Source organism: Leptonotus elevatus, chromosome 2, assembly GCF_054856555.1.
Source record: "Leptonotus elevatus isolate MCC_2025b chromosome 2, RoL_Lele_1.0, whole genome shotgun sequence".
In the NCBI taxonomy this organism is placed as follows: Eukaryota; Metazoa; Chordata; class Actinopteri; order Syngnathiformes; family Syngnathidae; genus Leptonotus; species Leptonotus elevatus.
In genome coordinates this window covers 18,024,850-18,040,575 of record NC_141240.1, presented here as the reverse complement: position 1 = coordinate 18,040,575, position 15,726 = coordinate 18,024,850, and the positions used below count along the sequence as shown (strand labels likewise).

The window sequence follows — 15,726 nt, the reverse complement described above, 5'->3', positions numbered from 1 at the left end:
AGTAAGATCCACAGACATCAGCCTCCACCAATTCAACGACCAGAGGAAGAAGCAGATTGTGTTTGAATTTCGGTAGATGCTGGTGTGGTGGCATGCATGAAAACCTCCACCAAAGAGCGGAGGCGTCGACCCCGGCCAGGACAGAGCAAGCACAACCCCCCAGGGCCCACAGCCCACGCTCCCCCCACGCCCCCAACCCACACCCGCCACCCACCACAACCCAGCCCAAACCGCCCCCTGGCCCCCCAACCCCAAGACGCACCGCCCACACCCAGCCTCCCGTACCACCACCCCACCCGACCCCATCCCTGCCAGCCCCCCAAACCCCGACCCCCAAACCTCGATCCTCAAACCCTGGGGCCCCCCCGTACCCAGGCACCGGTGAGGGGCCGGACAGCGGAGCGGCGAGGGCGCCCACCCCACCCCCCGCCGCATGGGGGGGCGGAACACTGGGGGCGGAAGGGGAGATGGGAGCACCGAGAGACAGGCGGAACCCCCGAAACCCAGGCCTGGCAGGGAAAGGTCCCGGTCGTCACGTCAGCGTACCTAGTGAAAGTTAACCCTGGTACTGAGTTTGACAGCTCGCCGACTGGCGAACTCTACCCCTTCACTTTGGATGTGACCCCACCAGAAGACGTGTCTCCACCCCCCCCCCCCCCCCCCCAATTTTGTGTTATGTGCCGTATGTGCAAAACTAGTGCAGTGACTTAAGAGGCGCGACCAGCGGGGCCTCTCCCAACCCGGTGGGGGCAGGAGGCGCACCCGCCCCCAGCACCACCAACACCCCCGCCCACCTCACCCAACCCTCCAATGGGACCCTAACGGTCAGATCGAGACAGCACAGCAGGGCGATAGGGCTAGTCCCCCCATATACTGGGGCCCGCCCGAGGTGCCAGGAGGCTCACTGGAGCAGGGCAGGCACATCACCACCCGCCCGCCCGCCCGGCCCCCGGAGCCCTGAGACCCGGGCCAGGGATGGGAGCCCCCGGCCCAGGGGAGGAAGGCGGACAGGGGAGGGGGAAGGGACGGTGGGAGGAGACAACAAGAGGGGCAAGCAGTGGCGGCAGGGAGAGGGGGGAGGAGGAGGAAGGGTGATGAGGGAGAAGGGATCGGGAGGCAGAGGAAGACGGGCGAGTAGAGGCGAGGGGGGAGAGGTGGCAAGGGGGAGACGAGAGGGAACCACAGGACACCCTGGAGGCCCACCCGCCTCGAACCGCATCGCCGGGCACGGAGCAACGGACCGGGACGGGCTGGGACACCAGGGAGAGCACCACAATGCAGCAGCCCCCAAGAGACCCAGGGGGACGACCAAGACGGAGCCACCATCCAGCAGCCAACAGAGTGGCAGAGCCGCCCACGCCCAGCCAGGGGGGACAGCACCTAGAAAGTTAACCCACTAGCATGCAGTGATTCCGAATATTAACGCTTAGTGCCCATTGGAAGTGAATCTTAAGGAGTTGGTGACTGTAAGGTGTCATTCGATGTGGTCTACTCGATCCTGCTGGCAGCAACTGGGTTCCTGACTATAAAAATACAACCATTAGTTACAAATTGCCAAATACAGAAACAGCAATATAAGTTATCGTGATGTGGTGGCTCTCGCTAACAGGCAGAGTTAAGTGACCAGATTTAGATTAAAAGATTCTATATACGTAGACCATGTTTGTATAAATTTTGAATTAGTATTTCTATCGATGTTTGAGATGTCCTACTGTGTGAATGCTACTTGCTTTTGCAAAACTGAAAATCAAAAAACGCAAAAGTGTGTTCTTCATGTCTTTTAGTGAAAATAAAAGCAAGTAATGTTGCATTGCTTTCACTCAAAGCATGCATGCGCCCATGGCAGAGGATGACAAATGTCATTATTAGCATACTAAATCACTTGCGTATGGGCATCCTTCATTTCGTAAAAAGAAGACTATTAATCTGCGATTGGTTGGCAACCAGTTCAGGGTGTACCCCGCCTACTGCCCTAAGCCAGCTGGCATAGGCTCTAGCACCCCCGTGACCCTTGTGAGGACAAGCGGTTAAGATAATGGATGGATGGAAAACTATTGATTTTTTACTGTAAAAAGGGGGAAAAGTAGATATTTATCTTTCTCATTTTGAAATGTTATCAAATGTGTTCCTGTTCCTAAAAAACAAAATCTGTTTTGCATTTTTGTTCCCTGATTGTAACCAGTGCATGGAACCAAATACCGGTAATCATTTCTGGTTTTCCATTTTTGTGGTTTTACAGTTCGAATGGGCTGCATGAGGGTGTGCAACATTTTTCTGAAGAGGGACCATTCAATTTTTTTTTTCCATTTTCCTTTGAGGGCTTTTTATCTTTTTGACTTCTTCTTAGGCTTTATTTGTTTTAAGAATTGCATGGCAGGCTGAATCAAACACTCTCACAACCAACGGGCCAGAGATTTCCCACCACACTCACTGAATATTTTGAGGATGGAAATGGTAATCCAAATAATTGTGATCATACATAGGATATATATGATCACTCAAAACAATATTGCATGTATAAGTTCAAGTTACACTCAGAAATCGCATAAAACACATTTTGCTACTGTTAAATTGGACATTTAACATAGTAATATAAATTAATATGAAACACACTTAAAATGAAATATTAAAAAATATAAGAATGTGTCAATATACTCAAGGAAACTGAAGGAAAATACTTTAACTTCAAATAAAGAAATAATAATATAGCCTATAAAAAAATAAATATGTTCGAATATTAAAATTAAAATAAATTACCGGCACAAGACGGGTATCCAGGTTACTTGATACAGTAAGAGAGATTGCCAGGTCATATACCGTAATTTTATTGTAAATGAAAAGAAATGCACAGTATGACTAGAAAGTTCATTCTTGGGACATTTGGAAAAGTTTTATTTGATTTAATAAATGTTTTTTTTTAATGCAAACATCCTAAAATGACGGCTCATTAATGGCATAGACATAGCACAGCATACTGTCTTGCTGCAGGACTCCTCAATGAATCTCGTTCCAATGCCGTTTTCTTGACATTTTTGTAACATTTTGAAATTCCTGTGCAGAAAAGGGAGTTGAAGGTCTTGAACAGTTTCAAGACAGTTTTGACTGCATAAAGTCCAGAAAAGCATCGCTCACATTTCAAGACTAATTTCATTAGTTATGAGAAAAGGACCAAGGAGGAAAATGGCATTATGTTTATTAAACACTCGTTGAACCGTCCGAACGGCCAGAAAATTTGCCAAACCCAATCTGATAAAAGCAAATGCCAAATAATCCATATTCCGTAAGAAACCTAGAAAGGCCAACAGTCTCTCATGATGAAAGACAGGAGAAAGGTTTGTTGTTGAGAGCCCGCATTGCCCCAAAGTACGTAGAACATACAATACAACACGGAGAGACAAATTAGGAGCAGAAATGAACAAATGTTGACAACAACATGGATCCTAATTAGAAGACTTAAGGCTCAATTGGGACCTGAGGATTCCATACATCGAGTGTACAACTCTCAGCGTGCCGTCATTATGCACTTGGTGAGGAGGGAATATGGAGGAGGGAAAGTAAGACATCGATTCACCGGCGCTCGCACCATCAGCAGGTTTGGCCTTGTCATGTCTATGAATCACAACTTTGGTTCCAGTCTGTTTTATGGCTGATGGGATGCAGCCTGAAAACAAAAAAGCATCAATAAGATCCAAGTAACGTCAAAAAGGTCCCAATTTGAAGTTTGTCAAAGAGCAATGGGCTTTCCTTGTTTCATTTCATTTTGTTGTGTTCCAAAACACAGTCTAAATGGAGCAAGAGGGATTTTTTCATTAACCACTCTCAACTAGAATGTCCCTTCTTTCAGTTTTTCGTCTAAAAGTTTGTCTCGACCCCATACACCAGAAAGAAAATCCAGGAAAATTCCACGAGTACACGACCTCCAATACATGACACTATCCATATATTAGAAGTGAGGAAAGAACAAAAAAACATCCAGAGCGGCTGCAGGTCAATTTCTGTCACATTGGTGCCCTCTTAAAGGGCCAGTTCCTTTAAATGACTCCTTAACACAGGATGATGCGCGTTCTTCACAAGGCGATCTTTTGCAGCTAGAAGAGGATAGAAGTCACATTCGGGTGGGAAGGATGTAAAAAGTGAAGACGAGGCTCCCTGTTGAACCTGCTCATTGCCTTGATGTTCCGCTGCAGCGCTGACTTCCTGCATACATCGGTCATAGCACGGTGCTGGCTGTGAGGATGAGAGCTGCAAGGTTGGCCACAGGAAGTGATGACCACACGGAGGCCGCTCCCGTGGCGATGGAGTCTTGAAAAACAACAAACATAAAAACAAAAAAACAGGTATGATGGAACATCTGGGACACCTGCACATCAAATAAGATCTACCTTGTACGATGTAGCGAAAAATTTCAAATTAGGGGTGTTAGGCGTTTACATTTTTTTATCGTAATTAATGGCATGACTTAAACTCAGGATTAATCACAAGTTTTATATCTGTTCTAAAAGTACAATAAGATGTTTTTTCCTAAGTTTTCATACTCTTGTTATTTAAAAGTGGAAATAAATGTTAAACGAATAGAAATATGGCTGCATGTTTAGTCATTCATACGTAATTTCATAATAATTCATAACATTTAGTTAAAATTAAAAGGGTGTCCTGTACTGTATACTATGAACATGTTTTCTCCACTGCAATGAAGGTTTAAAATCGTATTTTTGTAGACTATTTTGGATGTGCAAAATTTGACTTTATTTTTTTCCCTCCCAATGCATTTCAATGGGTGTGTGTGTGTTATGACGCAACATTTATTAGTTTATGTTTATGCTTGACAATGTTACCTTTCCAAAATTACCCAGCCACATTTCCAGTGTAAGTTATACCAGAAGTCCCTTTTGAACCCTAGCCGTACCGCGCCTCCCTGACAGGAACCGAGCATTATTAACTTTGTGAAGGACACCTTTTATTGATTCTTATTTTATTGGAATACAGCTCTTGTACTGGATGTCACTCCATCGTGCAAGCGTCAGAAAGCCTATACATGGACATGTGTTAGTCGAGCCACTGGGTGGCAGTAGTGTGTCATGTACAATTTTAGAGCAACCTGACAAAGTTGCAGTTGAAAAATAAAACACAAAAAACAAAATACTTGTTTAAAAAAACAAAAAACAAAAAAAATACTTAACACAGAGTCCTTCGATATATGTTTGCAAATATTATTTGTACTTCTTTCTGTGCAGATGTAAATAGATAAAATTGAGTCTTATAATATTTGAGAGGATCCTTTAGAAAGAGTTTGGCAAAATAGTTCATGAAACGGCCGCAGATGGGATTGTGGAACTGGGGGCAGGGCCATTGCGGCACTCCCGGTTCAAGATGGCGACCATGATGCATGTCAATCAAAGTCCAGGCTTCATTTTGTGTTATCTAGGGATGTTCGATTCCACTTTTTTCCAGACCACTCTTGAGTGGTCACTGATACCGATACCAGTTCCGACACCACTAGTGGTTTTGATGCATAAATTCCATACCTCCCTAAAAAAAAGGACCTATATATCCCACTACAGAATTTTTCCTTAAAATTGCATGAAATTAATGGCAACTTCTTATTCTTATAATTTCTCATTTCTAATTCCTGATCGTAAAATGGCGACAAGAGGCCAGCCGATGTTGGTATCCGAGGTAATGCAATCATCATGAAAGTGGGATTTTTTTACACGCCCCCTCCTCTTGCCCCCTGCCACCTGCACTCATGTCAAGAACCAAGTGGACATCTGAGATTCTGTGCACATTCTGCTTTTAAGGGCTATTGTCATGTTTTGTTAAAAAAATATATATATATATAAATCGGTCCCACATCCACTCTCACTGCAAAGTTGTGTTTCCCGTTAAATGATTCCATGTGAAGCAGCAACCGTGACGGGAAATGTTCTGTTTGCGTGTTTCATGTATCATGTATCAGGAGACTGTCCAACCTGCTATCTTGGGGATTCTAATCAGGCGACTGCTGATGCCCTCCCCGCCTTCGCTGAAAGGTTTAATCTGGATGACGTAGTCCTCATTGACGGGCAGCGATAACTCTAAGGATGTGGTGTTGGTCTCCACCACACTGGGACGGCTGTGTTTGTCCTGGCTGTACATCACCTGTGGGATGAACACAATATCAGCTTGCTTTCAATACGATGAAACAAATATAGGGACAGATGACAAAGCTAGATGGTGAACGCTACTCGACACCTCATTAGGAACAACTCCACAATCAAATGCATTGTTCCCCAACCTTTATTGAGTCAAAACTTAGATCAGAAAAATGTCAAGGCACACTGCCAAACAAAAATAGCAATAAATAAATAAATCCATACTGGAGTAATGATAATCTAGTCTCAATTTACACACAAATTCACTATACACTGATAAAAATGCTTCTTTGCATTTGTAAATTTTACCTTAGTTTCTTACTTGTAGTTAAAAAAAAACAGTTATTCACGTTTACTTAAAAACATTAGTTATATTTCAATGTGCAAAGTGTTTTTTTATGTAATATTTTGTTACAGCAAATGTTGAGGTACATTTTTAATTGAATTAATAATTAAGATTTACTCAATGTGCTTAATTTTATTTTTCATTTCAATTTGTTTTTTAAAAAAAAGACTGAAACTTGGGAGTTGTCTTTTTTTTTTTTTGCACTTTAGTTAATTTATTATAAATTAATCCTAAATTTGGGGTCAATTGTATTTTATTTTGTAATTTGACTGTTTTGCATTGTGACTGTTTTGCTTTTTTCAGAACTAAACGAACGGGCTTTCTTTAAAACTGCCAGTTTATTAGTTAGTTTATTAGAGGCGGCACGGTGGCTGACTGGTTGTCACGTCCAATTCCCAATGCAGAGGACGTGAGATCAAGTCCTTCCTGGGTGGAGTTTGCATGTTCTCCCCGTGCCTTCGTCAGTTTCCTCAAACATTACGAAAAACATGCATGGTAGTTTAATTGAAGTGTCTAAATTATCCCTAGGTGAGATTGTGAGTGTGTATAGTTGTTCGTATTCATTTCAACAAATTTAGTAACAGTATCAAGATGTATTGGGTTAAGAGTTTAGTATAATTAGGGAAGAGGAATTAATAAGCTACGGCTTCATCCCGTCAGCCCTTTTTCTTTTCGGATAAATGAACAAATAAAAACAAAAACAAAGTCAAATAGAAAAAGTTAATACAATTACTATTTGTTTCATATTGGTAATCATTTAATGTTTTTAAGATTTACTAAATAGGCAATGGCTACGACCTAATTATAATAACTAAAACTGTAAAAAACTTTATAATTACATTTAGTCAGAGTTACTTAATATTTTCCTACATGTAATCTTTAGTTGCATCATGTAAATGTTACTGAATTCTGGTGAGTGCAAATACTTGCTTTTTTTTTTTCTTTTTAAGTAAATCTTACAAGTTGTTTTTTACATTGTAGTGTGAAATCTGAGGCTGGCTAGTTAAACACAATACTATTACGAAAAACTCACCTGCTCATGAACAGTAGATTGTAATCATTCTGAAATGAATATGAATCCAGAATATATTGATTCATTACATTATTATATATATATATACAAATAGAAATATTTTCCCCCTTGTTTGTGTTTTACTTCAGCCCCGCCCCTCTCTCTGTGTCAGTAATTGAGTGGGTTTCCTGCCTTTGCGTTCCACTGAACTCTATCTAGACTGCGCCAATTGTGTTTTTCATGCTTCTGCCTGCATTGAATTACCATTGACGTAGTGCTGAGTTAGTTTATTCTCTTGTTGTTAAAGTGCAAGGCTTTACACTCCTTACCTTATAACCCGTAACTTCAGACTCATTGTCCAGAGCGTGTACTTGGTCCCAGTGCAGGATGACCTTGGAGTTGGAAGTGTTCCACATGATTTTGGCGGGGGCCTGACTGGGCGCTAGAGTGGGAGGGAGAAAGTTGGAGAGGGGAGGAGAAGAGGCGGTAGTGAGGGGATAAAAACATCAAGGAAGCCAATCAATAAACATTAAAGTCAAGAACCAACTCAGCTTGAAGGATATTTCTCATTAACGGTTGAACAGTGACTCGAGTGGTGTAGGAGTAGCAGGCTTTGTTTACTTGCGAAAAGGATGAGGTGACTTGTTTAGCAAATATCAAAACCATTGTGATTATTATTTGTTCTTGTTGACAATAATATTCGTGGTTTATCATCCAACTATCCAATGCACGAGGCTTAAGTGTAACGGCTCTGTCATTTTGTGACATGCAAACAACAACATGTGCAGTGTGGCCCAACACCGACTGCCAGATCCTCTTTAAGCATAATTTGCATTATGGAGGAGACGGTCCATTAAATTAGCTACATAATAAACTGACAAAATAGAAGGTTGGTGGCTGTTACATAATTTTTTACTCCTGCCAGCTGCAAGACTAAGACAGTCAAACAAGGTGTAATAGGGAGTCAAAAGGGGCGTAACAAATCAACGTGTTATTCAACTATGAACTAATATGAATTGTGGACTGAGATCAATGTTGTTTTGCTGATTATGTAGATATCTAAACGCTGGCAAACTTAGCGTGTCAATAACTCTAAATCTCTTCCGCCTCTAACCTTCAGAGCACATTTTTTTCAGCTATTTTACTGATCGTCACAGTCTATTTGTTATCTAATACAATTTGGGAGGCTACCTTTATTTAATAAGAAAATTTTAAAGGTTGAATCTCAGGTTCTCAATTGGCTCTTGTTGTTATAAAGTACTGTATTTTATTCTGGGAATGAAATATTTGTCTAGTGGTGTCTGTCATTTTTAAAATAACCTTATGATAAATAACCAATGAAATGTTTGAATTGTTCCTACTGTCCACATAAAACGTTAACACACGCAAAAAAAGAAAAATAGAACCCAACAAAAATCCCACAGACCAATGGACAATGGTGTTTTGTCAGTTATGTTATAAAATAAGTTCTTACGAGGTTTCTTGGTGGTGACATTGACAATGTTGCTCTGTGGACCCACACCAACGCTGTTATAAGCCCGCAGAGATATCAAATAGGTACTGCTGCCCTCCAGGTCCCTGATGTGCACTGAAGTCTTATTCCCCCCCGTCCTAATCACACTGGCTGCCTCCTGCTTCTCCTTTAGCCCCCAGTACTGCAACTAAAAACACACACAGCACAACAAAAACTACACGTCATTGTCCTGCATCCACGGTATAACCCACATATAGACAGTTTAAATATATGTTGTGCTATCTGGATAAAATAACAAATGGGTCTCTTCATCAATATACTCGCCACAAAGTGTTCTAATAAAATTCCACTAAAAAGCAAGAAAAAGCTATCATTTTGTTTGCACAATTGCTATTGTGTGGGCATGCGCTGGTTTGACCTCATAGCCCAGGATGCGTCTGCGGTGGTTGCTCCAGGCCAGAGGCTTCCAGGTGACCTCCACCGCAGATGCTGAGATGCTCTTCGCCCTCAGCCTCCCGGGTGCTCTGCTGGGCTCTGAAACGTACACAAGACGGTCCACATGGTAAAGAAGACATTTACTTGCTTTAAACCATTTTGGCACACACTCATAAAAAAAAAACCCACTTTATTATTCTAATTATTCTTCTATTCTATGACATTTAAGCATTCTCTAACTTTGCTAGTTGGCATAAAAGTGCAGCAGTTTGAGAAACATAAAGAAAACAATGTTGTTTTTTTAAACGCTCTGCTAATGTCATAAAAAGATGATGTAAAAAGCTAAATGAATGGATAGCAGGGAAGTGTAGAATGAAAGGTTATTTCTCTTCTAGGCTCTTAATTAATTACGTAGATCAAAATACACACAATCTCATAATAACATACAAAATGGATCTTGCAATAATTGGTATTGTCAAAAGCTACTCATGACGCATGGAAAATTGATTCACAATAAAGGATTTCGTTGACCACAGTTAACAGTGAATACTGTAGAAAGTGGATGATAAAGAATCCCCACCTTAAACATTAGAAAATGCATACAAGTAAGAAAAAAGGACTTTATGTTATGTCAGTCCAAAGAATATGGAGATTTGTGCGTTGTAGGCAGCACAATGTGCTGGCAACCTTCTTATTTTGGTTACCGTGCCATCCACAAACATGCCAACAATTTGCCGTAGCTTTGCTGTCGGCTACCTAGGATGCGTTCGGAGATTCAATTTGGTTTCCTTCTCTGAATTAATGAACGCACCTGTGTTTTTTGTTGTTGATGTGATTAGTGATATTACAGCAAACATTTGATGCCCGTGGCATTTGTTTTCTTCTAAATGTTCGGAGTGGTGCAGAGCACGCTTGGAGAATACTTCCAAGCGCACCCTTACAGTTCATATCAATGATGCCAGCCCAGCTGGGAAAAATAATGTCTTGTCATTGGGCTTATTTTGTCCACCTCACAGTAGTGCTCGGTTAAGAGGGCGGGGTCAGGAGGAAAGAGTATTGTGGTCGTGTTTGGAATGGGAGTGGTTGAAAAAAAAGCACACCTCCCTCACTTCCATATTGCAACTCGTTACACACTAGAATTGGGTGCACATTTAATATTTTCAGTGTGCATGCGCACCTGTACACCACTTATCTGCACCCCTGCCAATGGGTCAAAATGAACAATAGTGAGACCATATTCAAATATTTTTTTTAAATATAGTTTTGATCCTTCCATATGATTTAAACACATCTTAACATTGAAACACACTTTTTAAACACATTGTGAATTTAAATGCACACAAAAAAAAAAAAATCAAATTAAAACATGAAACATAGAAACATAAGATAGAAAATACAATATTGTGGTGTCTATGTATTAGCTAAGTGGGTTTAAGAGGCAGGTCATGGTGGTGTGGTGTGTGATATCATCAACATTATGTGTTTCACTGTGTCCCGGCATCCAGTAAGCACATAACATGAGAAAAAATGATCGCTTAAAAATATGTTGTGTTTTATTGGGGGTTGGGATTGGTGAACACAGAATAACAAATTATTTGAATGATGTTAGCTACTTTTTGCGCAGGTGGCGTGGTTTGATTCCTACTAGATGAGTGTGTGAATGTGAGAGTGAACGGCTGTCTATACTGGCGATCAGTCCAGGGTCTGTTCTACCTTTCACCCAAAGTCAGCTGGGATACACTTCAGCTCCCTAAACAGGACAGGCGATCTCGAAAATGGGTGGATAAACAAAAAGCGCGAGAACAAGTACAGAAGCAAGAAAATATCAGAAACAGAGGATATGAAGGAGGCCCCAGCTGCTTTATGTTCTCTGAAGCGAGTCTCACTGTCACACACTACGCACCAGCAATCTGATGCTATATGCTGCGTAGTTGCGTGTTTCACTACACTTGTTGTACACACCTTCCTCTGCTGAGTAGATGGTAGCCACTGGACTAAAAGGCCCTTCTCCATTGTTGTTGTAAACCCCGACTTTGATTTGGTAAGAGGAGTAAGGGGGGATGCTGTCATTCTTGAAGACGTATCTGGAGGCGTCAGGTGATGTGACAGCAGCCTGCATCCAGCCCTGTGTGCCCAGTGGGTGGAAAGCCACCACATAGCCAAAACCGGGGCCGCTCTGCAGCTCCTCTGGAACAGGCTAGAGAAAGATAAGATGACTCACAGGGATGACTCAAGAAAGTGATTTAAAAAAAAAAAAAAAGTTATTAATACTAAGCATTGGAATACAGAGGAATACGGCTGAGGGTGATGCTGAAATTGCAAGTACTTATCACCCTGCCTAAGTAGCTTTATACTGCAAAGCGGGGAAAAAAAGTGACTATTTGAACAGGCCTCGAGCATTAATCTTTATGTTGCAGTTCACATTTAAAAAAAAAAATACAGAATGTGCTGAAATGCCTTTTAAGGAAACCACAAAATAGTCCACTCACTCGGAAAAAAAGACTTTACCTCCCAAGTGATGACCAGTTCTGAACGTCCCCCTCCACCACCATTCACTCTCGCTGGAGTCACCCTGGGAACTAAAAGTGAATGAACATGAACCGAGAGGATTAGATGCCGTGTGTAGTTAATAAAGAAAAAAAACTTCCACTTTAATCAATGTAATGTTTTCATCAGTACAGTTTCAGGCATTTGAAGAAATGTTATCCATGTTCTGTATTTGAAATTCAGACAATATCACCACCAACTGAAAATGCAAGGTATTCAGCTCTTTAGGCTTTTCATTACACTTCTCTTTACAAAGGAAAGTGAAGCTGCCAAAGGTGCTTGGCCATCTACAGGAGTGAACTTTTACATAGTCTGCATAGAGTTCTTTCAGGATATCTAAAGTAGGGCCCGACTGATTTTTTGAGGCAGATGCAGATACCGATTTTTGGCAGAAAAAAAATACAGATTATCGATTAATCTGCCGATTATTTAAAAATATTTATAATGCATAAAATCTCCCCCATTCCTTTTCAATGGGTCTCACTTACGTACAAACTTTCGCTATTAAAATGGACTCTGCTTTGAATGACAGGTTCATAGTATGACCTTAACACATTTAATGAACTAATCAAGGTTATTGTATAGATTTGTGTGTCAATAATAAAACCATTCTTCACAACTGCTGTAAAGCAACCTTTTATTTTATATATTTTTATCTTGTGTTATTTTCTCAAGTCTTGGGACTTACTGTGGAAATGTGTGTTAAGACAAAAAAAAAATCATTGGATTTGCATCCTTGAATTTTCTAACTTTAAATATAACTTGAAAGGACAATAACAAAATAAAACAATACGAAAGGGAAATAGGAATAGAATAAACAGAAATAATAGCAACTGAAAAAACTGTAAGAACAAATACTGACTGTTCCTGTGCGTTTTGGCTTCTTGGGGGCAGTGTGGTGCCGTACATCCATGGCATACACACTTAAAGTGAGTACAGAAGAAAGTTGCGATTGAATTCTATTAAAATACTCGTTTTTCACACATTGGGAAGAATTTGTGCCTTTGCGTAGTGTTATTTCACCCGTGGGTATACAATCCCACAATATTTGTGTGTGGATATTCGTTATTTAAAGTAAAAACACTCCTGAAGTTGATCTTAACTTCCTGTTAGCATTGGAATGGGATCCTCCCTTTGCTTTTAGCATTAGCGCTAGGCTAGCATGTTTTGTATTTAAATATACAGTGGATGTGTTCAGTTTTGCAGGTAACTCCAACTGCGCTGTCATTAAACATCTTAAAGGACGCTTAGGGACAACAGAATAACCAGAATAACATACGCTACACACTTGCTAGTTGCTAATGCTACGCAAGCAAAATGGTGCATTCAGGGTACTTTCACAGCGTGGGAAACTTTTAAGGGTACGTTTTTATAATCGGACGATCATAATCGGCGGGCCCTAATCTAAAGCTGGGCTTAATGTGTTTTACTTACTTCTAATCAACAAAGCTAGTTGATAAACTTACTGCTGGAGGTGTTTGGAGAAATTGATTTTGAATATGAATAAGTTGTGGTTACATACGTGTGTCTTTGGTGCGGGCCTTTCTAGAGGGTTTGCTGGGCTCTCCTGTCCCGATGCTGTTGGTTGCCAGGACTCTGAACTCGTACTCCACCCAGGGATTTAAGTCAATGACAGTAGCTGACAGCTGCTTTCCACCAAGCAGCTCAGGAACTAAAAGACATTACACCAAATTACCTTTCATCAAAACCCTGAAGGATCTGCCCCTGAGGTGTCAGTGAGGTATTTACTCATTTCATGTGTGTTTTTTCTTGAATCAGTTGGATGAAAGCAACATACCAGTGGTAATCGCCTGCCACCCGAGAGAGAAGGGCGACCTGGCCTGGATGCTATAGCTGAGAATGGGGCTGTGATTATCCATGCCAGGTCCCCAGGTCAAAAGTGCTGTGGTTTCCGTCATCTCAGTCACTTGGCAGTCCACGGGGGGACCCGGAGGACCTAGATGCAAGGGTGCAAAATTATAATAATAATTTTCCAAAGGGGCAATGTGCAAATGTGGAGCTGTTGCTGAGGGCCTAAATTGAATGTATTTATGTAAAGGATTAAATTGTATTTGTCACGCGAGGAAAATGAATAAAAAAAATTCCAGTAATTCATTGTAAGCAGTCATTAACATTACATCACAATTGAATCAAAATTCATACACACACAAAAGAAGTGCATTATTTGTTTTTGTATAATTTTAAAGTGTGCTGTCATTATGAACACAAACCGCTAACTCATATTAGGGGTGTGAATTGCCTAGGACCTGGCGAAGGTCACGATTCAATTCCATACCGATTAATCCCGATGCAAATCTATAAATTGATTATTGCGATTTTTTTTTATTCAAATTTAGAAAATACTAATCAGTAAACTTGTACATGTACACTGTAAGATTTGTATGAAAATGTATTTATTTATCTGAAAATTCAGGTTGCAGTCTGTTTCATGTTTGAACAGCACTGAAATAAAACATTAAGGCTTAATGTTCCACTAATATAACATTCTTCCATGCTTAATGTGTGAATCCTAACCCTAAGTAAGACGTTTTGTTGAATATTCCCATAAAAAATTGATGTTTAAAAATCGATTCGGCCGCATATCTAATCGATTCGAGAATTGCGCGCTGTAATATCGCGATATATTGCCGAATCGATTTTTTCTAACACCCCTAACTTCTATAAACCATTTCTAGTTGGGACTCCCAAATCATTAGCAGTTCACACCCTCCTCTTCCATTCACCGAGCAGTGCATACGAATGATGCTAACTAGACTGACGTACTGTCAGCATTGCTGCTGGCTGGTGCTTGGAAAAATAATTGTTAGAAGTGTCAGAAAGGTCACTAAATAAATATAGGGGCAATGTCGCTAAGTCAGGAATGCTGAAGACACAAGTCATCGCTCTTGCTCATTTGGATTGCCCACACACTTGCACATCTAAATAAAAGCATGACATATTTTACTTTCTCAAATGTAAACTTCATGAAGACCGCAAAGGCTCAAAGACTACGGATGAGCCGGCTGTGGCCCACTGGCTGTACCTGGATAAATCCGAGAGCGATAATTACAAAGAGTAGCTGTGTAATCATGCTTTATTCCATGTTAACGGTTTCCAGTATGAGTCGGATATGATGCAGAGACGTGTGATTTAGGCTCTGCAGAGTAAGTTTAGCATTAACAATAATGTATCAAACCTACATTTTCTTGATTATAATGATTAACATTAACCCGAGGCAGCAGAAAATACTAAAGAGAGCGTTGTCCCTCTTCCGCTACAATTATCTGCGCCTTTATTCTAAGAAGCAATTACGTATATTCCTACAGTTCTCTTATCAGTTGCACAGCAACCATATTGTTTAAACAAAGGAAAAAAAATAATAAATAAAGTGGAGTGGAAAAGAGAAGGAGCGCTGATTCCAATTCAAATGCAAAAGATAGTTATTTTGTTAAATATGAGCATGCTAACATGTCAAAGCAGCCTAACAACACTCCAGCACAGTAATGCCTAGATTACAGTATTTCATACTCAAAAGTTTTCTTTCTCTTCTGAATTCTAAATGGTATGAATATAGTGGCATGGAGCACGACATACATCTCGTCTTACCTCTGACCACCACATCAGTGGCGATCGACACACTGTCCACCTTGGTCTGAACCGCACATGTGTATTTCCCAGCATGCCTTAGCTGGATATTGCGGATCATTATGTCCCCGGCGGAGCGCTGTCAAAACATTTCAGGTTAATCACTCTAAATAAAATTGCTGTTTTCTTTCTTTTT

The 15,726-nt window shown here is 40.8% G+C and overlaps 1 protein-coding gene across 3 annotated transcripts in view; it reads right to left on the bottom strand.

Annotated features, from left to right (window-relative positions):
• Positions 1–2,864: 2,864 nt before the first annotated feature.
• cntn3a.1 (contactin 3a, tandem duplicate 1) overlaps positions 2,865–15,726 on the bottom strand; it is an 89,598-nt gene continuing 76,736 nt past the window's right edge. For all 3 annotated transcript variants that reach the window (XM_086068402.1, XM_086068401.1, XM_086068403.1), the window contains 10 exons: positions 15,552–15,669; positions 13,744–13,902; positions 13,468–13,617; positions 11,907–11,977; positions 11,361–11,595; positions 9,382–9,497; positions 8,964–9,150; positions 7,819–7,931; positions 5,970–6,138; positions 2,865–4,302 (listed from right to left, as the gene is read on the bottom strand). In XM_086068402.1, coding sequence (XP_085924528.1) covers positions 4,211–4,302; positions 5,970–6,138; positions 7,819–7,931; positions 8,964–9,150; positions 9,382–9,497; positions 11,361–11,595; positions 11,907–11,977; positions 13,468–13,617; positions 13,744–13,902; positions 15,552–15,669 — 1,410 coding nt within the window. In that variant the 3' untranslated portion in view covers positions 2,865–4,210. The remainder of the gene's footprint in view (positions 4,303–5,969; positions 6,139–7,818; positions 7,932–8,963; positions 9,151–9,381; positions 9,498–11,360; positions 11,596–11,906; positions 11,978–13,467; positions 13,618–13,743; positions 13,903–15,551; positions 15,670–15,726) is intronic.